The following is a 26,715-nucleotide window of genomic DNA, read 5'->3' as shown; positions in this document are numbered from 1 at the left end:
GCCATTTGGCCCATTGAGTCTGCTCCACCATTTCATCATGGCTGATTCAATTTTCCCTCTCAGCACCAACTTCCTGCCTTCTCCCCGTTTACCTTCATGCCCTGATTAATCAAGAGTCTGTCAACCTCTGCCTTAAATAACTTGGCCTCCACAGCTGCCTGTGACAACAAATTCCACAGATTCACCACTCTCTGGCTATAATAGATACTAAATCAAAAAAAACTATTAAAATACCAAGTTAGTAGAAGTGACATGCTCAGTCCTTGAAGCCTTACTTAAATATCTTGGAGCTCCATTGATAAATACACCTTATTTATGAAGCAGCTGATATTTACACCTTTAAATGGAAACAAAACTGGCTTTTCTAGATTCATCATCAAATGAGAGCTCCCTAAACTTCTGGTTGGATTTGGAATGCAGAATCTGTTACCAAATTTTATATGGACTCCAACAGCAAAACTACTGGCTCTCAGATTCTGTCAGATTAGCCTTGGCATAGGATCCACAATGTAACTGCCGTACTGTTTCGAGCATTTTCTGTTTTATTTCAGATTTCCAGCATCTGTAGTTTCTTTTAATTTTCATTTCATGTACTCTGTGCCCAGGATTCTTTATCCCCCTTAACTACTTTTTTAAAAATCTGCCTTTCCGCTTGCAATGATTTACGCACATTTACCATTAGATTCATGTTCTTTTAGCTCCTTAAGAACTGTATCCTCCTGCTTAAGTTGCCAGATTGAAAAGGTCAGGGTGTGAGGTGAGGGATGGGCCGGTTCAGCTCACTGCTCTGTAAGGTTTACTCGTCTCTGCACTGAACTGAGGCTGCGGCCTGCAACTAACAGGCTCCTGCATCGCCTGAATCGGCTGCTGTGACTCCTGGCTTCGTGTCTGTGGACTCACTTTCGTGAACTTCAGTTCTGAATGCTATTTGGTTAATTTTATTGTTTGCATGATTCTTTTTTTCCCGTCTCTGCACATTGAGTGTTTGGTTCTTTTAAGAGGTTCTGTTGGGTTCCTTTGTTTTGTGGCTGCATGTAAGGAAATGAATCTCAAGGTTGTGTACAGTATACATATTTTGATAATAAACATACTTTGAGCTTTGAACTATCTTCTCTTCCTTTACTGAAATATAACACTTGGCATTTTCTGTGTTAAATTTAATCTGGAATGTCTAACCGTTCTACTACTCTGCCACATTCTCTTGAAACCTAATACTGTTACCAAACAATATAAACAAATATCACTGCCTATGAGCAAAATGTTTGTCAGAGAAGAACATATGAAGCAACTTTTTAAAGATGGAAATGAAAGAAACATAAGATATCAAAGAGAGTCTTGAGGTTGTCAAAGATTACTGAGGTATGAAGAAGTGAGTCAGACAGAGGCTTGAAACCAGCATATGACTTCAGAGATTGAAGTGCCGCTGCTTAACTGGGAGTCAATGTAGATTAGCAAGTAGCGTGATACTCATATTTAGTGCATATTCAGCATAGCACAGTGGAAAATCATTCCATTGTGTTACCTTAACAGTAGCAGGACTGAAGATCACAACTGCAGAGAGTATTCTGGCAGTGGGCGAATCAGCCTTCTTGTGTTTCTTGATCTTGTCACTTGAGATTCAGTATCTCGCAACCCTGCCACTTTGACCTGGCCCACGCCTTCATTAACCAGGTCCAACACTTGCCTTTCTTGGATCTTGCCCCTCCTAACACAGATCGTCGGGTTTGTGAGGGTGTGGCCAGAGTTAATCGGGGCGTACCTTGGGTTAGTGGGGGCATGTGCCCCGTTGGACTTTAGGATTAGGTTTGGGGGTAGGGCTGGCGGTTGTATATGTTGGGGTGGGAGAGGTCAGGTTGTGGAGTTTTGTGGGGTTCTGGCGGCAAGGGTAGTGTAGTGGCTGCAGGTTTGTGGGGATGTGGCCAGGGTTAACTGGGGCGTGCCTCAGGTTAGTGAGGGTGTGTGCCCCTTTGGACCTTAGGTTTAGGTTTGAGGGTAGGAATGGCGGATGTATATGTGGGGCTGGGAGAGGTAAGGTTGTGGAGATTTGTGTGGTGAGGTATGAGGTGCTATGGTGGATAGGATAGTGTAGAGGAGCCAGTATTTCTTGCAAGAACATTCATTCAGTGGTGGCTGACACTAACTTTTGTGAAAAATAGCAGCTACAGAGGCTTCCAGAAAATATCCATGAATTTTGTAGAGGAATTCTATATGGAGCAGTTAATGTACATAAGTGGACACATTTTTAATAGGGAAGCGGCAGGACGCCATGCCACCTGGGTATCTTCCAGCCTCATGTACATCCCTGGGTGATTAAACCATCTAAAGTCAATCCAGAACACCCAGGCTCTCATGACTTAACCCACATTACGGACACGTTATAAAGAGATAAAGATTAGCTTTATTTGTACATCAAAACATGCAGAGAAATGTGTTTTTTGTGTCACGTAGAATCCGAGAGGATTGTACTGGGCAGCCCACAAGTGTCACCACTCTTCCTATGCCAACATTGTATGCCCACGACTCACTGTATGTATGTGGAGGGAACCAGATGAAACCCGCGTAATCATGGGGAGAAAGTACAAACCCCTTAGACACAGCAGCAAGGATCAGACTCCGATCGTACAGTTGACAGTGTAAAGCAGTGCACAAACCACTACACCACCATGCACAAGCGTTGCTGCTCACAGTATATTCTAGCCTTCTCACTCAGATAAGAACAAGAGTGGAAGGGAAATAAATTTTAAATGGGATAGAAAGTTGTGTAAAAGTACAAAACCAGTGGAAAACTGGGAATGAGAAATGGCTTTTCAGACTGTCCCTCCCTTCACCTGCCAAGTGTTTCTTGCGTACTTCAGCAATATCAGAAGGGGCAGATTTCTGCTTTTGCTTTCCTAGCAGGAAGCCTTGCTCACTGGCAATATATATCTAAAATTAAGCTGCAGACTGCATGTAATTTTCCCATCTAATTTAAAGTCATGATTATATTATATGGAAAATCATATCCATTTGTGTTTGGCTCTGCTGGTGGGCTTGAGCCAGGGAGCCAATGGAAGCACAGAAACTGTAATCCATAAACGATTGCAAAGTGTTCGTCAAAATCTTTTGCATAATATATAAAAATACATAAAAACTTATTTTTTGAAGATAAGGTACACATAGTTTTTAAAAAGTCAATTTTCTCACTTTTGAAAGATTGAAGTTCAGCAAAATATACATTTCAGCAAATAAATAAATTTTAAAAGATGGTTACTTTTTGCTTTAATCTGAATTCGCGGTATTCATAAATCTTCACACTTAAAAAGCAACCATTGGGTTGAAATATGGTGTGCTGCAAAAATTTAAGATTAGAATTAAACCAGAGCAATGGCACAATGGACAGATAAGAAATTCAGCCAAAGCAGGGTTTTGAACAAGTGAAAATAAAAGATTTTAATATTATAACTGATAACTCAATAATGAGAACAATTTTTAGCATAGTTTAATAATGTCTCAGAAAGATTTTAAGAGTGTAAGACCATTAAACTTAGCAGCAAAATTAGGCCATTCCGCCCACCAAGTTTACTCGGCTAGACTCAGTTTGTGAAAGTTTATGGCTTGATCTTTTTTCTTTAAATATAGTTTTTAACTGGAATAATTACATTTTGGCAATCTTACAAAGTAGTATTACAATAATGGTTCAAATTTTAATCCAGATGTTAATTTTACTGGGAAAGTGAATGGGGTTAATTTTGAACATACTGGTGGAGCATAAAACAGAGTGAGCTGAGGAATGAATGTAGAAAGCCGTGCAATTATCTTTCCAATTGAATGAAAGTAAATTACCCACTTCCCTTGAAAGGAAAATTGCCTGACTAAAATTTTATTTTTAAGCTCTGGCACTAGGTTGAAAAGCACCCTCAAGATACAAGATAAATAAATAATGGTTCAATATATGTATGATGCGAATTGATTCTCCCCCAAAATAGGTTCAAAGGAACAATGGCAGAAAGGCATTTTGTGCTACTCATTAAGCCTGGTTAATTTGCAAGAATTTGTGCAGGAGTGGGGTGGAAAAAGCAATGATAACACATGGATAATTGCTATTTATTTACTTATATGTTTAATTATTGAGATAAAGTGTGGAATAGGCCCTTCTGGCCCTTTGAGCCTCACCACCCGGCAAATCCTGATTTAACCCTAGCCTAATCATGGGACAATGTACAATGACCAATTAACCTACCAACCGGTACTTCTTTTGACTGTGGGAGGAAACTGAAACATGCGGAGTATACTTACGTGGTCATGGGGAGAACGTACAAACTCCTTGTAGACAGTGGCAGGAAACGAACCCAGGTCACTAGTACTGTAAATCGTAGTGCTAACCACCATGCTACCGTGCCAACCATTTTTTTTCAAAATCAGATTGAATTTAATTAATGAGAAAATTTTGCAATGCAACTTGTGTGCTTACAGAGAAGTTAATTGTATAACAAAACAAAAAAGGGATAATTGGAGAGATGCTGATCTTTATGCTTTTCTTCTCTCTCCTGATTAGAGTTCATATTTGAATATGAAGTATCCCATAAGGAAGATGGATTATATCGGCATAAAGTATTCATTTTAAGGGAAATAGTTTGCAAGCTGAGTTACTGTAAATATAGGGAGGAAACAAAAGACCAAAAAAATTGAAAGATGATAAAGCCGTTTGAAGACAACTGCAGATGATTAGCAGAAAATGTAATGACAAGTGAGGTCCACCCCAAAGCTTTGGGTCTGCAATAACACTGATTAACCAATAACGACAAACATCAATATTGGTTGCTTTTGTTGTAATGAATTTGTATCAGCTCATGGAAGTTGCATATTTTTATTTATCTTTCATACAAGGCAACAGCTCTATTCACATTTGCTGGGCTACTAATCTTTCAATTCTGTTTCTTTTATCTGCCAATCATTAATCCTTAACTCAGAGTGGTGCAAGTAAATCTCCTGATATCTGCTTTACATCCCTTGTACGCATGGTCCATCAAACTCTAGGAATAACCTGCTGACTAATTCCATCTAGACATAATTTGAATATGATTTTATCACAATGCACCATATTCTGTGCTGTTCTAAAGAAATGGTTCAAGTCATTAAACTTTTCTTAATTTATTGCTTTTCCCTTTTACCAAGGAGAATCTAATTGAAACTATATTGTACCATCTCTAAAGCTTCAAAAATCTTCCCAATAATTTCTAGCACTCTATGGCAGGGTAAGTCCAACTGAGCTCTTGTGAAGATTTCACATACACTCACCAATATATAAAGACTTTTACCTTTTTTTTGCGTGTGCGTGCATGTGATGTTATCGGGACGATATCTTTTTCAAACCTTTACAAGGTGCGGAGCAAGAGAGAGAGAGGGAGAGAGAGAGAGAGAGAGAGAGAGAGAGAGAGAGAGAGAGAGAGAGACTGTGTGGCATGCTACTCCTCACACAGACATTTTGCAGTATTTTTCCGTTTATTTTACGAGGTTGAGTTGCTATCTCGACACTCAACCCGGCACGGATGGAAAGCGTACTCGGGAGCGGACCCGGCTGGGTTCGAACCCGGGAACCTCCGTTCCAGAGTCCGGCGCTGATGCCATTGCGCCACCAGCCGGCCCTAAAGACTTTTACGTATTTACATACCCTATTATAAGACCTAAAATTCCATTACATTTGTTAAAGAGATTTATTAACTAAGATACTGCACATTTACTAAGGTGGAAATGCTACTACAACTTTTAAAAGTATTTCTCATATTGTTTTATTTGAATTTAACTTGTATATATAAAAATTTATTTTGTTGTTATTTGTAGAATTAATGTAAAAGCGAAGGATGGCGGGTGAAGATACATCTCTACCAGAAGAGGTGTAAGGTGCTGTTTCTTTCCACTAGCCCGCAAGTCACCCTTGGGCAAGGTGTAACACCAGCTTAGCCCGCCGATCAGGGTCATGTGAAGCCATGGGAGCAGCTGGTGGATGGTCGTATGAGCAGCTGGTGCATATCACAGTGGTTATGTGACCACTGACGCCGGGCAGACAGTCGCTGAAGAGTATTGATAATGGCTGGGGTCACCCATCTTGTAAAGACATGGCCCAGAAGAAGGCAATAGCAAACTACTTCTGTAAAAAATTTTGCCATGGACAATCCCAATGATGAGACCATGATTGCTTACATCATACAACACAGCACATACTGATGATAATGATAATGTAATAGGTGGAACTTCCATTCACTGTAAGTAATGAATGATTTTTAAACGTACTTTGAATGTAACATTTCTGTTACTTAAACTGCGTTGGACAGAAGTTTTCATTTGTCCAGGCCAATAAGAGACAATTGAATTAAAACAGGTAAAAGCTACAGCTTGTGGAACTAAGGCAAATTACAAAACTGATTAGGAGACTGGTTGTACAGTATGATCATTCCAATGGGTGGGAGTGACCAGTGTCATTCCCTAGGGATCCATGCTGGATCTCAACTGATGACTCAGATCACATGCTTGAAATTCACACTCTCAGGTTTGCTGGTTATATAAAGACCGGGGATAAAAATTAATGCGGATGGAAAGTAAAAAGGCCAAGACCCTTTGTCAGCACTAACTGAAAGCAGAGGTAGTAACATCCACCAGAGAAATGTTATCTATTCATACCTGTCCTCCAAAGCTCATCAAACCAGATACTTCAGACCAGATGGCATTGCTGATGAAAATATGTTTACATTATTTTTGCCAATCTCATTTTTAAACCAGTTCTTAATTTCTACATACGACATTACAAGCATTGAGTTTTAAAATTTTGTTTTGCTAATATAGCCTGCAGGATTAGAGTCTGCCATTTAGGATACGTCACCAAATCAGTATCTCATTAATATTTTCGGCTGAGAACAAGATCAGATTTGGATGGCTACTGACTTAAAAATAAACAGAACAATTTGGCCTTTAAAACCAACTATTAAACTTGAACTGGTTTTGCTGATGGAAGTGCTTTGATACTAAATGGAATAAGATCTTATCAGTATAACTCATGAATAAGCTTAAGTGACCAACGAATTTTCACAGAGAGCCTTTTTACATTTAGTATTAAGACTAAAAAGTGTTAAAAAAAATGTGATAATGCACAATCTTACCCCTTGACCATGACATTTAGAAGCACATTCTAAAACTCCAAAGGCACTGATGTTCTGGCAGCGGCGATTTAGACAGATCTGGCAAAGCAGAAATACTTCTGTTATTATACTGTAAGTGTTCATGAATACATTTGATTACATATAAATTAATCTAGAAGTGCAGGCTCTCTAAAATATTTGAATTTCTTTCCACTTAACAATTTTTCTATGATGTTATATACAATAATAGTCCATAGAAATCCCTATTTTAAGAGGCTTGAACAACAAAGACAAATCCCTTTGATGCAGAAAACACAGTAAAATGCTCCACTGAGCTCGAATTAAAATGAAAACAACATGGGAATAAACATGATACATAAGGAGACGTGATCAAAAGCATTCATGGAGGATTTATAGCCTGAGAGGACACTGAAGAGATCGGGAGGAGGTGAATCCATGCTGAGATCTAACACATGAGGACTGGTTTTAAATCTGTGGTGTTCAGGGATGGGAAGGCAGCAGGCAAAGTGATGGTGAGCAAAGCAACGCTTGCTGGGGGATGCAACACAGTGCCAGAAAACTCCAAGTGAAAGTTACATCAAACTCACTGAAACCCTGATGTTTACCTTTTTGTACATTTTCCCACACGTTTACAATTGTAATACTAGATACTAGAATTTAAAAAAAAATTTTTAATAATAAAAAGTTTTTGCCTTTCTTTATTTAAAATTTTAAAATATCAAAATTTAAGCCAAAACAGGAAAACTCAGGGCAGGCATCCAAGTTAATATCTTTCTTGGAGCTTCAGTATCAAATTTTATTTGATAATACTAACATGAAACATGTAGGGATACTTTACTATTTTAGGGGAGCTTCATATAAATGTAAGATGTTATTTTCTTCCCCCAACAATACAAGAACATCTGCCTCCCTCATCCCCATACCTCATCCTTCTCCAGGAGGAGAGACAGAAGGTAGAAGATGGAACGGCGAACTCCACATCTCCCTTCTCCTTCTCCTTCCTAGCTCCATCTTCCTTCGTTTTTTTTCTATTTTTGATCTGTCTTCATCCATCATCCACATGCCTATGTCTCTCAACTCCACCCTGCCACTTTCCTACTTGGCTCAAGCTGCCCACCACCCATCACCCGTCCTCAGTCTGCCTATCATCTTTGCTGCATGTCTCACCACTCCCTCCCTCCTCTTAATACTGGCTATCTTACCTCTCCGATCCTGGTCGTGATACAGGGTTTTGACCTAAAATGCCAGGCACCAATTCCTCGACACACACAGATACTGCTCGATCACTGATTTCATGCAACTTCACCTTTCTTTAAGCTCAGAGGTATTACATGTGCTTGCATGTCATATTGCAATGTGTGCGAGCAATATCTGATAACAACATCTCCGGTGACATTGAGGTAGTGAGGGAAGTACTAACTTTCCAATGGGGCATAAATTAAGGGGATTTACAAATACAGTCTTGTGCAAAAGTCTTAGACACACACACACACACACACACATATATATATAGAGCTAGGGTTCGTAAGACACTTGCATAGTACTGTATTTGTCAACGTGGAGCAGAGAGCAAGTTCGTCAATCTGGCGGGAGCAAAGGATGTTGGGAATGGTGAGGGTGGAGAACCGTGGGATGGGTGTGGGACTGGTGGCAGAGAGGAGTGCCAAGGCTGGGGGGGGTGGTGGTGGTGTGGGTGGAGACATACCCAGCCCTGAGACACCAGGGAGGTCTTTTGATTCTAAACAATTGGTTTATTGATCATTACAGGATGTCTCTCTGGTGCTTCCCGCTCCCTCCCCACCTTTCCCTTTTCCCAACAATGATTCCTCTCTCGCTGCCCCCTTCCCAATTACAGTCCATAATAGAATCAGGTTTATCATCACTAACATATGTCATGAAATTTGTTTTTTTTTTGAGGTAGCAGTATAGTGAGTACATAAAATTACAACAGCCCTGTGCAAGAGTCTTAGGCTCCCTAGCTAAGTATATATATGTGTCTAAAACTTTTGCGCAGTACTGAACCATGGTATGACTTCACGCTAAGTGTGAGAGTTCTCCCAATATAGCGGCCAGTTTTTATCCTTCTGCCAGTTACTCAAACAGTTATTTTATTCCTGTTTGTGGCCTCTTAGTGCAAGCATTGGGAAATGCTGCAATTCCATCAGTTCCTTGAGCAATTGCGTCTCAGAGATAATTCACTGGCTCTGCTCTGTGTTGGAATGTCCTGTGATGTTTGAAGTTGTTCTGTGAATGCAAACTTTTTTCCTTCTTCTCCCTTATTATTAATAATAGCAATGGCAGGCTTGTCAGATCAGTAGTAAATCGTGCAGAAAGTGGGGCTAAGGAGACTGGCTTAGCAGGGAGAAAGTCTGCACTGTTCAGTAAAGTGGTCAGTTCCAATGCTAAATTCATAAATATTTATATGCCTTAAGCTGGTAAAAGCTGGTCTGAGCTTCCTAAGTATATTAAAATTCACATCCATTAAGTCTGGCCAACATTGAATCTCTCGTGGTCATCAATACGACAAAAAAAGGATAAAAGTTTATGCTGTGGATCCGGGAGAAACAGCAGGGATGTTCTTTGCCAAAAACCCTGCAGCCTCCTTTATCCTCTTCTTGTGGACTTTGTGAAGCAGATGATTTACGCAGACAGGCTGTAAGTGATATGCCACTACTTCAAGCAATTTGAGCTGAATTCATCAAAATTCTGGTTCTTTGGAGCTGAATCTACTGAATGTTGAATATTCACCATAAGGAATGGACTTCATTTATTTATTGAGGTACAGTGTGGAATAGGCCCTTCTGGCCCTTTGAGCCATGCTGCCCAACACTTCCTCGATTTAATCCCGGCCTAATCACAGGACAATTTACAATGACCAACGAACCTACGGAGCAGTATACCTTTGGACTGTGGGAGGAAACTGGAGCACCCAGAGGAAACCCACGCAATCACAGAGAGAACATACAAACATCTGACAGACATCAGCAGAAATTGAACTGGAGTCGCCTGCACTGTAAAGTGCTGTGCTAACCACTATGCTATCTTGCTTCCCCATTCATTTTCATTTATAAATGATATTGAATGTCAGATTGCCTTTTTTTCCACCTTCCCAATGCAAGTACATGTTTTAACCTGGTAAAAAGGACTTAAATTTTACCGGCAATGATCTAATTTAAATGATTAATAGATTACTGATGGTGGATCATTCCTACCTTCCCCTCTCCACACTTAGTGCCTGTTAGCACAAGTCCTGGGTCAGGCATATCATCACCTAGATAGACATGAGTACCACGACACAGGATCTTTCCACCTTCTTGCAAAGGGATGTTAGTTTCTATGGAGACTGCATTTGTCCCAATAACAGGCCGACTTGCTCCTCCTTGACACTGGATTTTTCCGCACTGAGCATCCCTGTTAAAAAGAAATAGGTGACTGACATAAACGAGAGGGAATGTCAATCAAATGAGTGAAAAGCATATCAAAAGCATCAAAGCATTTATATAATGCAATTGATCATGATTATCATTTTAATTGCTGAATATCTTTTTAGCAAAGTTCTAAACAGCCTTTGCTTATGAAATTATTGTCATAAATAGTGAAATCATAGCCATCAGGAAGGAGGTACTGGAGCCTGAAGGCACACACTCAACGATTCAGGAACAGCTTCATCCCCTCTGCCATTCGATTTCTGAATGGACATTGAACCCATGAACACTACCTCACTATTTCTTTTAAATTTTTATTTATGCACTACTTATTTAATTTAAGTATTTAATATACATACTTACTGTAATTCAGTTTTTTTCTCTATTATGTATTGCATTGTACTTTGCTGCAGCGAAAACAACAAATTTCACAACATATGCTGGTGATATTAAACTTGAATCTGATTCTGCAATAGTCTTCAGCTGGTTAGTGGCATTTGCAAAAGTTCATAACTATTACTAATTTGTAGTAATCTCAATAAACTAAATGGGTCAGAATTCAAAGAAATTATCACCACGCTATCTTCTTCAAGTATGTTACAAACTTGCCTTGTTTAGCTTCATTTATAACTTTGACTGGAAGTTCATTTAAACTTTATTAATGCCTGAGCTGCCAAACGCAGTAAATAAATGATAGGGCTCCTGCACGTTGAATAAATGATGAGGCCTGAAGCAAGTAGCTTCTATTTGCATGGAGAACACTTCCACTGAGCAAACTCAGCAGTTTGGGTATAGTTTGGCATGGTGGTGCAAGTACTTACATTGCTTTTTCCAAAATAAAAAGTTTTATCTGAAATAATAATATAAATAATGTAAACGGTCTAAAGCCAAAAGCATACAAAGTTGTGGTTCTCGTGTTTGTCCTAAAGAGAAATTTCACCCTCAGACTGCATTTTAACAAGTGCCTCCAATGGGGTCTCCTCTACATTGGTGAGATCTGTCGGAAATCGGGGGACTGCCTCATCGAGCACTTCCGCACCATCTGCCACAAGCGGGACTTCCCGATGGCCAAACATTTTAATTCTGACTCCCATTCCCGTTCCGACATGTTGGTCCATGGCTCTTTTTGCGACAGGATGAGGTGGAGGAGCAACAACTTATATCTTGCCTGGACAGCCTCCAAATTGATGACACGAACATGGATTTTTCTTTCCGGTAGACAAATTTCACCCTCCACCCCCATTCCCTACGCTTCTCACATGTCTATTACTTCTCTCTCGGTCCTCTCCTCTTCCCTTTCTCCTATGGTCCACTCTCCTCTCCTACAAGGTTCCTTCTTCTCCAGCCCTTGACCTTTCCCACCACCCTGGCTTACTTATCACCCTCCAGCTAGCCTCCTTCCCCTCCCCCCACCTTTTTATTCTGGCATCTTCCCCCTTCCTTCTCAGTGCTGAAGAGGAGTCTTGGCCCGAAACATCGACTATCTATTCATTTGTATAAATACTGCCTGACTTGCTGAGTTCCTCCAGCATCTTGTGTGTGTTGATTTTAATAAGTATGCCTTGTTGAGTAGTTTAATTGACAGAATAGCTATTGCGTCCCTGGGTTCTTTTGAAGACTCCTTTTGAATGACCATGGATTTGATCAATTAATTAGTTATTTGGGTTAATCTTCATAAAACCCTTGGATTTGATAAAATTAATTTGTTGTTTAGGCGAGACCTTTACAAAACCATAGGAATTGTAAAATAATACTTGTAATCCTTACTTCTTCCATTGGATAGCACTGTCATGTCTCAAATATATTTAAGGCAGATGTTGATAGGTTTTTGATTAGTTGCAGCGGCAAAGATTATGGTGAGAAGACAGGAGAATGGGGTTGAGAGGGTTAATAAATCAGCCATGATGGAATTGCTGAGAAGACTCAATGGGCCAAATGGCCTATTCCGCTCTTAGGTCTTATCGCCTTATATTCTTACTCCGAGGGCACGGACAGGTATTTCAATTTTCCAGTGTTTGGAGAGCTGTGTCTTCCTTAATGTCTCTTGTGCGGGTGTATCACAATACTTCAGATTATTAGTGCAGATGATCCTGCAAACCCTACCCCACATGACCCTAATCTACCCCCCCCATTTAATATTCTGCCTATTCCAAAAGTCTCGCAACTTCTCTTGATCTTCCACAATAATTCACAAATGGAATGATTTTAGCTCAACATATTAGGCATAAACGAGTTTCCCATGTTCTTTAAGGATGCGATTTGAAGCGGAAATGTCAGTTTTGTACATACAAACATACAAATTAACAGCGGTAGCCACTCAGTTCCTTGAGCCTACTCTGCTATTCACTAAGATCACGGCAGGTCTGAATGTAAACACAGCTCAGTATCTCTGGTAACCTTTCCTCTATTTAGTTCTGCCTGAAAAGACTCTCCCTTTGAAGAAGGAAGCTCTAAAAAATGTTCAAAGATTCATTTAATATCAGAGAATGTATGCACTATACAACCTGAAATTTGTACTCTTCACAGACATCCATGAAACAAGAATCCCCAGAGTGAATGATAGAAACATTGATGCCCCGAGTCCCTTCTCCCCCAACCTTTTGCACTAGAAGAGGCAAAAGCATCAAACCTCCCTCCATAAGACCCACAATCTGCCAAGACTAAAAAAAAACCTCATCTCTGATTTAAACGGGTTTTTACAGAGTGACCTGCAGTTCTAGATTCTAGATCAAAGATCTGCGATATCAAGACTTTTTGGGATCTTATACTGTATGTTTCATTCAATCACTCTTCTCTCTTCTAAGCTCTGGTGCATACAAGTCTGTTTATTCTACCCTTTACTCTGCCAACATTTGGGATTCATTTCCTGCTGCTGTCTGTAAGGAGGTTTGTACATTCTCCCCATGATCGCATGGGTTTACTCTGGATGTTGCAAAGACTTATGGTTTAGGAAGGAGTAGAAAATTGTGGGCGTGCTATGTTGGTGCCAGAAGCATGGCGACATCCTCAGACTGTGTTGGTTGTTGACACAAATGACACATTTCGCTGTATGTTTGATGTTTCAATGTACATGTTACAAATGAAGCTAATCTCTTTACCTCTTTGTTCTCACATAAAACATCCTGCTTATTCCAGGTTATTGGTCCAGCATACCTCTTCTGAATTGCTCTCAATGTATTTACATTCTTTCTCAAATCCAAAGACCAAACCTTTGCACAATATACCAGATGTGTTTTACTTATAATTTGCAGCATATTGTCTCGTCTTTTGTATCTAATTTCCCTTGCAATAAACCTTACAATCTTCTATTGGCTTTTGGTTTATTGGCTGTACTTGCATATAACCAAGAAGCTCAGATGACAGATGCTTTGAACAGCCTCTGTACTTGTCAAATTTTAGCTGCCTGATCTGCTTATGTACAACTGAGCCTCAGGACCTTAGGAATACTTATTCCATTTCTAGAAAGGGTAAGTCTCAATCTATTAGAATCTCCTGTGTTGCTGTATCTGAGGAATCTCTTGTGCTTAAGTCTCAGTCTATTCCACTTTCAGAGTTTGTGCCATCCATTAGTTGAATACTTAAGAATATCTTTAGGGATATCACCAATTCACATACCATCCCACTTGAAAAAAGACATTGCTACCTGAATGTTACCTTCATGCCTACATTGGCAGAAGCTCCTCTAAAACCCGATCTTAGTTTTTCTTTAGTGTGAGCACTGCATGCTGAAGCATATTGCTATTACGAAAGAGGTATTAAATGTTTTGAGGTGCGTAAGGGTGGACAAGCCACCAGGGTCTGACTGAGTGTATCCTGAGACGTTGTGGAAAGCAAAGGAAAAAAAATTGCTGGGGTCTTGACAGAATTTTGTAGTTTTGTTAGCCATGGATGAGGTACTGAAATTAGGTATCAGGCATGCCTTAATTGTACCCTATTTGACGTCTTTTAACTACTTCTACAACAAAATAAGTCCCAAGCATCTTACAGCTAACCCCAAGAAAGCCACGCCAAATTTCCAAGTGTTTACTTAAAATGAAGGACCATGACCAGAAATCAAATTGGAGTTAGTATTTCCTATCCATGAAGAAGCTTTGTCAGGGTTTTCAAAAATATGACTTTGTCTTTCAAATGTGTTCTTACATTTAAAAATTAAAGCTATACTTCCCTGGGGCCATAAGGTTAATGTTGTGTACACTACCATCTGCCAAGGAAGTTATGATTGCTCTTATCCCAATTTTTATTGCTTGAATTAAGTTGCAAGTCGACCCAAAAGCTGACTTCGCCCTAAAGTTCAGAGCAACTTCAATTCACAGTTTTCTGCTTAAAACATTCTGACAGGGTGAAGGCCAAGTTACCTCATAATGTTATCAAGTTCATTGAAATATCATTTGACTATTTGAAAGATCTATGGAAACAACATTCCTGCTGCCCCTTTCGGAAATTCATGCATAGACATCCAGAATTGATTTAGGATATTTTTATAATAGCCCACGTGATAGTTAATTTTCTGAAGTGGAATGAAATCAGTTGTTGCTGCTTCAATGCTTCAAAAAGTAATTTTCTTGGTTGAAAGGTTTTCTCTATTCATTGTGGAATTCACTCACCTGGGCCCAGTTTTGGTAGAACAAGCTCCTTCTATGAAACTGTTTCAAATTTAAATAAGCCCTTAACAATATGTGAACTATTTCACTGAGAGAATGACGTTCAGCTTGCTCATGTTCTGCAAGCCTTAGAAATACTGTGCAAACCATATTGGTTAGGGAACTCAATAATGGTTCAAGTTTGATCCACCTGAAATTGGCATTAGTCACCTGAATTGTTTAAGCAAATGTTCAACAAATGTTTCAGTCCTTTTTGTACATATAGTTTATGACTAATCACAAGTTTTGCCTAGCCAATTGTACTTGAATTGATGTAGAACAGGCTGTCTCCCACAGCTAAGCTTAAACTTAAAAAAAATCCTCAAAATATATGATGCACATTATGCAATATCAGTTGTTAACGAAAATGACTGTATTGTGTAAAGAACAGATTGCAGACTTCAGAAAGGCAAGATGAGGGGACACACACTAGTCCTTGTAAAGGGATCAGAAGTGGAAAAGGTGAGCAGTTTCAAGTTCCTGGGTGTCAACTACCTTGGGCCCAACATATCAAAGACACAATTATGAAGAAGGCAGGATCAGTGGTTATGTTTCATTAGGAGATTGAGGAGATCTGGTATGTCAGCAAAGACACTCGCAAATTTCTACAGATGTACCGTGGAGACCATTCTAATTGGCTGTATCACTGTCTGGTATGGGGGTTGGGGGGTGGCAGTGGCTACTTCGCAGAATCGAAATAAGCTGCAGAAATTTGTGAACTCAGTCAGCTCCATCAAGGGCACTAGCCTCCCCAGCATCCAGGATATCTTCAAGGAGAGATGCTTCAAAAAGGCAACGCCCATCGTTAAGGACCTCCATCACCCAGGGCATGCCTTGTTCTCATTGCTACCATCAGGAAGGAGGTACAGAAGCATGAAGGCACACACTCAACGATTCAGGAACAGCTTCTTCCCCTCTGCCATCCAATTTCGGAATGGACATTGAATCCATGAACACAACCTCACTACTTTTTTTTATTTCTATTTTTGCACTACTTATTTAATTTAACTATTTTTAACATATATACTTACTGTAATCCACAGTTTTTATTATTATGTATTGCAATGTACTGCTGCTGCAAAAACAACAAATTTCATGACATATGCCAGTAATACTAGACCCTATTCTGATTTTTGGTTCACTCAGTACCACTTTAAAGGTTACATCATGTGCTTACTGCATTGCAGCAATAACATTTTGTGTTGGAAGTTCCAGAACCTTCTTGTCTCTCCAGAGAGAGTGACAGTAAAAAATGCTGGCCTGACACTATCTTTCACTTTCTTAAATAAAATATAAGATGCCAAAAAAAAAAACTTTTTGCAGTGCTGATCACAGATAAAATACTGGGTTTTTAAACTCCTTGATTTTTATAATTGGTGGTAAAATGATCTAGGTAAAATTTTGTTAACAAAGAAACCCTGCGAACCTGAATAATTGGATCTATTAACTTAGAACGAAAGTCTTACACTTGGTACCAGGACCAATGATGGCTGATGAAACTATAAAATTTTGATGGCCTGCTTGAGCCAGAATGCTGAATGCTGATGTGATCTCTCTCCTTTGAGATAGTATGTGGTTGTGCACTGAGAGTCTAGGAGCTTATGTGGCACGTGTTGTCCTGAGTGACTGGATTTCCACTCAATTAACTTAACTAAAGAAGAGTGATAGTGTAAGGATGACTTCAAACTGAGCCAGTTATGACAGATAAAACACTGTAGCTAAAAGCAACTACTTTCTCTTATTAGTCACAAGGGAAAACATTGTATCAGACCACAAATCCTTCAAATGGAACCACGCAGAATGCACTGAACCATTGCCAGCATTTTGCCAACCCACAAAGAAATGAAAAAGTTGACCTCTACAGATTATTTACATGCAATCAGGAGCAGGAAGAATCCATGGGGACCTTCTTAATTTTGCTGACATTCGTAGAAGATAATCCTAGTTTCCTAGACTTGCTAAAGTAGAATCCTAGGAGACCAGCCAGATGAAGTAGTTACTGCGTGAGGCAGAATGAACTCATGAACACTGCTCCCTCTGAGCTGTGTGGGCACGTGGCTGCGCAGGAACTGGAACGCTCCGTGCAAGTAGCCTTTGTTGCCGTGCAGCTGGAGTTTTCTTAACATTTGAACATTTTCCAGTCCAGTTTTCAGGCCACGTAAAAAAAATTCCTGCCCAGAACAATGGCAGGTTCATGCAGGTAAAAAAAAAAATTAGACAGAACATTGCTCATGAGAGCAGCTACAGATTTGCAAAGCTGCTTAACTAACCCAAGGCAGGCTAGGTATGTCGGAAAATCAACAACAGGAAGAACATGGAGAAAAGACAGAAAGGGAATGTATGGCGAAGGGTTGTGAGATATTGCTGGAGTGGGACAGTTCGTATTCAATGTGAATTGGAAATTCAGAGCCTAATGAAGACTCATGAAAAGTTTACTGAGTGAAAGGAATGAGCCATACAGGGATGGAGACGGGTTCTGATTCTGAACACCCAGTGGAAAAAGCAAACCTGATTTCAAATGTTCAATTCTACACAATACTACACCAATTGCAAAGGAAAGCAGCTACAATGCAACTTGATTTGGAAGCAATGTGGAATGTTCTGCTGACATAAGGCATCAACTCAGGATAGTGTAGTTGTAATCAAAAAGTTATGTTTTGTCAATTTACAGTAATGCTATAATAGAGCTTTCTGGGAGCTGAACACAAAAATTGAGGGAAGATTGATGTGGATTCATTGTAAAGACCAGAAACATATCATACCTATGTATTTTGGCAATGGGAACTTATAAAGGTACTTGTGACAGGATTACAAAGACTGTTTCGATGTAAACAATCACTTCAGCTGTGCAACCTGCAGATGAACTTCCTATCAGATTCTTTCTTCCTTAGACTTTACCTCTTTCATCTATCACCTTCTAGCTTATCATTTCATCTGCACCCCCCTGCCCACCCATGTTCCCCCTCAGTAGGTTTCACCTATCACCTGCCAGTTTGTACTCCTTCCCTACCCGACTTACTTATTCTGACTGCTTCCCGCTTGCTTTCTAGTCCTGATGAAGGGTTTTGGCCCAAAATGTTGACTGTTAATTCCCTCCCATAGGTGCCGCCTGACTGGCTGAACACCTTCAGCACTTTATTCGTGTGTTGCTCTGGATTTCCAGCATCTGCAGAATCTCTTGTGTTTAGGATGGATTTGCAGATGTTCTTCATGGATAGGGGAATGAAGAATGCACTGAAGCTGCTTCCTGCCCTCAATCTGAAACAAAAACAAAATCATTATTCTGCTGCCATTTTCCCCCGTGCTCTCACCTTTATGTGGTCCGTCACTAACACTACTCTTCTCTTCCTGGATCTGTCCATTTCCACCTCAGCATGTCACAGACATGCACTGCAAGCCACAGTTCCACATCTACCTTGATATTATTTCCTCCTCCCCTACCTCTTGTAAGGACTCCATTCTACTCTTTCAGTTTCTGCATCTTCTTCACATTTGCTCAGTATTGAAATATTCCATACAGATGCATCTGAAGTGTCTTCCTTCCTCCAGAACGATTGCTTCTTTTCTATAACAGTGGACAAACCCCTTGACTTCATCTCATCTATTTCCCACACCTCTGCTCTCTTTCTGAACAAGGCAAGAATAGAGTTCCTCTAGTCCTCACCTTTATTCTCTACAGCCTCTTATTTAATAGTTTAGTATTTGCTATATCCACCATCTCTGATAAAACTCCACCTCCAGGCATAGGTTCCTCTCACCTGTCATCCTTCAGAACCCTTGGGTTGGACTCCATGCCATTTCCTGCCCTTCCATCACAACCAATCATTAACCACCTTAGTGGACTTCTCCATTCCCATGAATCAGGGACCCAGACAGCCTTTTCATGTTAAACAGTGATACACTTGCCTTCCTTCCAAACTAATGTTCTGCATTCGATGGTCATAATGAGATCTCTGTGACAACGGAGAAACCAAATGCAGGTTGGGTGATTGCTTTGTGGATCACCCGTGTTCAGTCCACAAAGAAAATGAACTTCTACTTGTCTGTCACTTTGATGTACAATGTCACTCCCACTCCAACCTCTGTCTACTGTCTCCTTCAACAGCACAGTAGCGTAATGCTATTACAGTGCCAGCAATCCGGGTTTAGTTCCCTCCACCGTCTGTGAGGACTTTGTATGTTCTCCCTATGTCTACGTTGGTTTCCTCTGGGTGCTCCAGTTTCCTCCCACATTCCAACGACATATGGGTTCGGTTAATTGGTCACATGGGTGTATTAGGGGCAGTGCTGGCTCGTAGGGTTGAAGATCCTTTACTGTGCTGTATCTCTAAATTAAAGATTAAAGCAATTATAAGGTCTAACATAAGCTTGAAGGACAGCACCTCATCTTCTGCCTGGGCAAACAGACTCAATATTGAATTCTCAAACCAATTTTTTCTCTTCTCATCAGAATAGTCTAACTGGCTGGGTATGTCTCACAGATATGTTAGCAACATATCAAGCAGATTAGGCAAGATATCAGGGTTCTAAATGCCACTTTAAGTCATTTGACCTCACCCCATCAAGGTCAGTTCCTTTGTTTTACACATTCATTTTCCTCCCCTAGGAGTGAAAACCAATTTGCTTTCTGTTTCCAGTTCTGACAAAAGGTCAAAGCAGATACACTTCCTGTGTTCCTTGATGCGAGTTTCCACCGTGCACCCCGTCTGGCTTATATACACTATACAAAGTGTATCCGTTTGGGCTACCCAGAGAAATTGGCGGTAGCAGAACATAACATTCGCAACACACATCAAAGTTGCTGGTGAACACAGCAGGCCAGGCAGCATCTCTAGGAAGAGGTACAGTCGACGTTTCGGGCCGAAACCCTTCGTCAGGACTAACTGAAAGACGAGCTAGTAAGTAACATTCGCAATTGGCTTTGATGGCACAAAACTACTGTGCTGCGCCAGTGGGTTTTGGCACCGCTTGGTGAAGGAAGCCATTGAAATAAAACTAGAGGAACAGAATTTTAACAAAGACAAAGGTTTCGCCCTAAGTAAGAACTGGAATTCGATTGTAAACAAGGTGTGACAGTGGAAACCTGATTGGATGAGGACTAACCAATCAGGAGGGATGGACAACAGGGGTATGTACCATCGGACTAGACATGCCGAGGCCTCATCGTTGATGAAGATGGCAGAGTCTGTCATCGAAACGTTGGTTAAAATCGATATCTGTACCCGGCTGGAAGCCCATTGAGCAGTCAATGTTTTAGGCCGAGGCCCTCTATCAGGAGTGAGTTCCTCTAGCATTTAGAGTGTGTTCCTCTGGATTTGCAGCATCTGTAGAATCTCTTGTGTTGATGAGTTGTTTTAGATATTTGATTTTACTTTGTTTTCTTTATACTCTTCAAATGAGAAATGTTAAATGCCCTACCTTTGTTTGTTTTAATGCTCTACCACTTTTACAGAGTCAGATTTATTAGTAATGATTTAGATGACACAAAATTAATTGTTTTGCATCAATGACATAAAATTACTACAAATTACAAAAATAAATCAATAATGTAAAATAAAAGGAATAATTAGGTAGCGTCACTGGATTCATGGACCCCTCAGTAATCTGAAGGTAGAGGGAAAGAAGATGTTTCTGAGTCCTTGAGTAACTAATTCTTCACCATTCTGTTTGAACAATGCATGGTGTGGAAATTCCACACTATGAAAGGGAACCATGTCGGAAAGCAACGTACACAGAATGCTGGAGGAGCTCAGCAAGTCAGGCAGCATTTATGGATGTAAGTAGATAGTTGGACTTATTTTGGGCCAAGGTCCTTCTTCAGGACTGAGAATGAAGAGGGGAACCGACAGAATAAAAAGGTACTGGGAAGTGAAGGAGGATAACTAGAGGGAGATAAGTGAAGTCATGTCTGTGGGGAATTTCAAGGGCTGGAGAAGAAAGAATCTGATAGGAGAGGAGAATGGACTATAGGAGAAAGGGAAGGAGGAGGGGAAGTAATAAGCAGGTGAGAAGAGGTAAAAGGTTCAAGTGGGGAATAGATGAAAAGGGGAGGGGGAGGAATTTTTTCCCCAGAAGAAGAAATGGATATTCTTGCCATCAGGTTGGTGGCTATAAGATATTGGTCCTCCACCGAAGGTGGCCTCATCTTGGCACAATAGGAGGTCATGGACCAACATGTCAGAATGGGAATAGGAATGGAAATTAAAATTTTGGCCACTGCAAGGTCCCACTTGTGGTGGATGGTGAGGAAATGCTCAATGAAGCCATCCCCCAATCTACAATGGGTCGCACCAATATGGAGGAGGCTGCATCGGGAGTACTGGGCACAATGGGCAGCCACTGCAGATTCACAAGTGAAGTGTTGCCTCACCTGGAAGAAATGCTGGGCTGAGACTGCACATTTTTCTTGTATTAATAAAGGAACCTTGTAGCCATTTTAATTTACTGACTGTTTCCAGTATCTTGGTGAGGGAAACTGAGATAGAATGCTGTAGAATGTAAATAGCCCTGATGAAAGATCTCGGCCCAAAACATCGACCATACTCTTTTCTATAGAGGCTGCCTGGCCTTCAGATTTCCTCCGGCATTTTATGTGTGTTGCTAGAATGTGGAAACTGGAGAAGCCTGGAGCTCAAGCTGGTTAATCTTACTCCTTGGCCCATGGCTGGTAGGTAGTATGGGTCTCATTAGCCAGCCACAGGTTGCAGACTACTAACAAGGGCTACCAAGGGCTACCAGCTGTCCTCTGTGTTTCACTTTGACCACAATCCAAACTTTCGGCTTCAAACAGAAATTTTAGCTTAATGAATTTCAAATTCAAAGTTCCTAAAGGTTCAATTTAAGTTGTGTAGCAAACTGGTATGGGGCACACTTAAGATTAGCAGAGAAATTGTTGCAATCCCGACTTGATTCAGAGACCTTATCGTTATGTGAGAAGCATGCGAAAAACATCCACGGGGCTATAGAGAAGATGAGAGTTGGGAATGAAACAGTCCTACTGAATATTCGATGTAGATAAAGGAACTTGGTACATTTGATATAACTGGATATTAAATATATCTTGCTAAAATCAAACAGCGCTAGATATGACAGATTTAAATTTCTGTAGAAATTGGACAATTTTATTTCATGCATATACTAGGTTTGTGGGGGACTTTAATATTGAATAAATGGATAAATAATTCTTCTATGGCAATCAAGAAAATGGAAACTATGGATGTAGGCTCAATTTAGTACTTTGGAAATGGTTGGAGATGGAAACTAAATATTTGGGTTGCATGTTCAATTGATTTTATGGAAAATTGTCTTTTTATTACACAGAATCAGGTCTGTAGGAAACTTAAATCCCTTTAACTGTTGTAATAGTCTACCAAGTTTAAAATGGATCACGTAATTTGGAAAATAAAAGGGTTTATTTGCTTTCGTCCAATAAATTGAAAATTTATTGAAAAAAGAGACAAAAACCCTGGATTATAGAGCTCCAATATTGCAAAAGAAATAAAGTGGAACAGACGTGTCAATTTAAAAGCAAACACATAGCCTGTAGCTTACTGTCTTCAATCTACATGCATCTGAACTTCTCATAATATGGTTTAACGTTTCAGTGGCAATTATCTTCATTATGAAACAGATCTAATGTAATTAAAACAGCTGATAAAAAAGTCCTGCACCCTGCAGTAAATTTTGAAGCAAATAATAATCATTAGGGAGGGGGTGGGGAAGCAGAAAAAATATAATTAACAGTAAAAGTTAAATGGAAATTTGTAAAAATACATCACATTTTCTGCAATCATTTTATTGGCCACAGCCTATTGCTTTTATGTCGAAAATGTTGTAACATAATGAGACAGGAGCGCAAGAAGGTAACATGTTGTGTGTACCTGATCTCACATTTTGCAAATGAACCAGATGAGTCCTTTCCACAATTACCGTATGGGTCGCCTGCCGAGTTTACTCTTTCAAAGCAGATTCCAGGGGCAGGTTTGGCACCTAAAGAGTTGAAATATTGCAGTCACTTCTATGGATGCTTGGAAAGGCGAAGAATGAAAGTACTGAAATTGAGTTCTTTTTCATTTTCCGCAAAGGTAGGATTAAACAGTATATGAAAGAATAACATTTATCTGATTCTTTTTTCTTCACATCAAGTAACAATGTTTCATAAAATATAAAACTTGACTGAATAACACCTGGGGTAGCACTTACGCTTTTCAAATGCATTGAATGATATATAGTAATATCTAGCAAATTAAAGTAAATTAGATTATGTCATAAATTGAACATTCTATATTTCAATTTCATTCCCACGCAGTACATCATGTAGAGTTCTCTACAAGGCAAGAAAACATTCTTTTGTGTACACAAGTGCCTTTATACGGACGGATTGTCCATCAACCATGATGGTGGAATGTTCCTTTGTCAGAAGTTAACCATTGAAACTCATCTCTTACAGGAGTAAGTCAGAACTGGGTAGCTACAGTATAGCAGATAATTAGGTAAGCCACATACCTGAATTCCATATATAATGGAATTCTATAATATTCATCCCAAGCCTCGTAAAAATAACAATTATATATTTTTTCAATTCTTTTTCAGACAAGCACCTGATCCTTGACCAGAATTGAAACCAAACCAATTTCATGCCTGTACGATACAGATGAGTATAAATTTTGTTTCTATGAATCTTCACAATAGGAACTTTATGGTTAGAATCAGACCTTCTAAAAGTGTCATGCTGCTATAGAAGCTGGAACTAAAGGATAATGAAAGGATAAGCTGTCCCAGTTGAATATGGTTCAAGTTGCTTATGTGAGTATTTTGAAATTAATTCAACTTATCTTTTACCAGTTAAGTTAAACATCTTTATTTTTTATTTATTCATTTTTTATGATTTGGACATTGCTTGTGGAACATTGTAGAGGTGCATGTGAACGGCTTTCTTGAGCCACCAAAATATGTCACCTAAAAATACGCCTACGATGATATTGACAAAGGATCTTAGACGAAGCACCAGTGAAGAAATCTGCAATATATTTTTGACAAAAGATGCCGTGTGACTTGGAAAGGAAGCTGCAGGTGACAGTGTTCCCATGCACTTGTAAACATTGTCCTTCTTTGTGGTAGAGCTTGCTGCTTTGGGAGGTTTCTACAGTGTAACTTAGGTGAGTACATGCAGTGCAATTCGTAGATGGCACATAGACCAAGAAACACTGACCATTCTCTGTGTAATAGTGCTGGAGGGAATGAGTATTTAGGTTCTGAATGACGTACAAATTAAATGGTCTGTTTCATCCTGAATAGTATTGACCATTCAGAATGTTGTTAGAGGCAAGTAGACAATTCTGTTATATTCCTGACTTGTGCCTTGGTGTGTCCAAGTAGGTCTTATTCACAAAAAGCAAGACAACCACAATCACAGCTCATATATTAGCAAGGTTAAAGAAAATGTTATCATTTTTATCAATTACTCGCTGGTGTGCAGTTTGGGTTTTGATGGGGCCATCACTCCAACAGAGCAGAACGTCTTTAGAGAGTCAAAATCTGAGTCACCCTTCACACACACCTAACCTGTGAACTGCTCTAGCAGTCAGTGCATATTTTTGTGTTTTGGCCCAGCTAAGTATCTATTCAATGATTAGCCCAAGCTTGATGTTAGTAATGGGAATGTCAAGGGAAGACTGTGATGCTTTTACTTGGTTAGGGATGATTGTTGCCTGGCATAGCAGTGGCACAAATATTACTTGCTGATGATCAGCCCATCCTTGGGGGAGTTGTGAGACCATAAAACTATAAGATATAGGAGCAGAAGTAGGCCATTCGGCCCATCGAGGCTGCTCTGCCATTCAGTCATGGGCTGATCCCATTCTTCCAGTCATCCCCACTCCCCTGCTTTCACCCCATACCCTTTGATGCCCTGGCTAATCAAGAACCTATCTATGCCTGCCTTAAACACACCCAGTGACTTGGCCTCCATAGCCGTTCGTGGCAACACATTGTGGTCAGATTTACCACTCTCTGACTAATGTAATTTCTCTGCATCTCAGTTCTAAATGGCCGTCCTTTAATCCTGGAGTTGTGCCCTCTTGTCCTAGAATCCCCTACCATGGGAAATAACTTTGTCATATCTAATCTGTTCAGGCATTTTAACAATCGGAATGTGTTGTTGAGGTCTTGTTGCATGCAAGTGTGGTCCATCCCTTTATGCTATGAAATTGAATATAATGCAGTCATCATTTATGATACTCACTGGTGAAGCAGACAAAGATGGTTAGCATTTAGGTCCTGCCCTGAAGAATTCCTACACTTACCTTCAACCACCAACTTCAGGAAGGAATCTTTTGATCCCTTGCAATTAGCTGGTTGCAGACATTTTTAACCTTTCCTTACTTCAATCTGACGTTCTCTCCTGCTCTAAGAAGACCACTATTGCCCGGTGCCAAAGAAAAATGAGGTAACATGCCTTAATGGCAATCGCCAGTTGAGACTAGCCTCCGTCATCATGAAGTGCTCTGAGAGGCTGGTCATGGTATACGTCAATTACAGCCTCTCAGGCAATCTTGACCCACTGAAATTCTCCTGCCACACCATCTCCATGGCTCTACACTAATTTCTGGAATACCTGGACAACAAAGATGTCTAAGCCAGACTCCTATTTATTAACTACATCTTTATAATCAATGTCATAATAACATATAAACTCATCTCCCAACTCCTAGGCCTGGAAATCAGCACCTCCATTTGCAATTCTATTCTTGACTTTCTGACCAATCAGTAAGGATAAACAGCACTGTGATGATTATCCTGGTGCCCCACAAGGCTGCGTTCTCAGCCCCCGACTTTACTCTGTATACCTTCATGACTATATGGCCAGATTTTGATCTAACTCCACCTACAGACTTGGAGATGACACCACTGTAGTGGGTCAGGTCCTAAACAATGATAATATGGAGTACAGGGAAGAGATAGCAGGCCTAATGGTATGATATCAAGGCAACATTTCCCTCACTGTCAGCAAAACAAAGAATCTGATCAATGACTTCAGAAAGCAGGGTGCAGCACGTAACCCTGTATGAATCAATGGTGCTAAGGTATACAGGCACCAGCGAAAACATCCTGTCCAGAGGCACCAAATTTTATTACGGCAACTGCTTTGCTGAAGGCCACAAGAAATTGCAGTAAGGTGTGGACAGAGCTCAGTGCATCACAAAACCAACCTCCCCTCCATGGACTCTGTCTACACTTCCTGCTGCTTCAAGAGAGGAGCCAACCTAATCAAAGGCTCTTCCCTCTCTCTTCTCCCTCATCCATTGGGCAGAAGGTACAATAGCTTGAAAACACACACCACCAGGCTCATGGACAGCTTATATCCCTCTGTTATAAGACCCTTGAGTGGACCTCTTGTATGTAAAGAACCCTTGACTTCACAATTTATCTCGTTATGGCCCTTGCACCTTGTTGTCTACCTACACTGAACTTTCTCTGCATCTATAGCACTATAGTTAGAATTCTGTTAATTTTTTT

General features: G+C 40.1%; 1 protein-coding gene across 2 annotated transcripts in view; it reads right to left on the bottom strand.

Moving 5' to 3' along the window:
* LOC140185772 (disintegrin and metalloproteinase domain-containing protein 12-like) overlaps positions 1-26,715 on the bottom strand; it is a 397,254-nt gene that overhangs the window by 23,402 nt on the left and 347,137 nt on the right. For both annotated transcript variants that reach the window (XM_072239412.1, XM_072239413.1), the window contains exons 15-17: positions 23,079-23,187; positions 10,346-10,544; positions 7,134-7,211 (exon numbers count right to left, since the gene is read on the bottom strand). In XM_072239412.1, the coding sequence (XP_072095513.1) occupies positions 7,134-7,211; positions 10,346-10,544; positions 23,079-23,187 (386 nt within the window). The remainder of the gene's footprint in view (positions 1-7,133; positions 7,212-10,345; positions 10,545-23,078; positions 23,188-26,715) is intronic.

This window comes from Mobula birostris, chromosome 21, assembly GCF_030028105.1.
Source record: "Mobula birostris isolate sMobBir1 chromosome 21, sMobBir1.hap1, whole genome shotgun sequence".
Lineage (NCBI taxonomy): Eukaryota > Metazoa > Chordata > Chondrichthyes > Myliobatiformes > Myliobatidae > Mobula > Mobula birostris.
The sequence above is the reverse complement of the archived record's forward strand: the minus strand, read 5'-3'. Positions and strand labels throughout refer to the sequence as shown.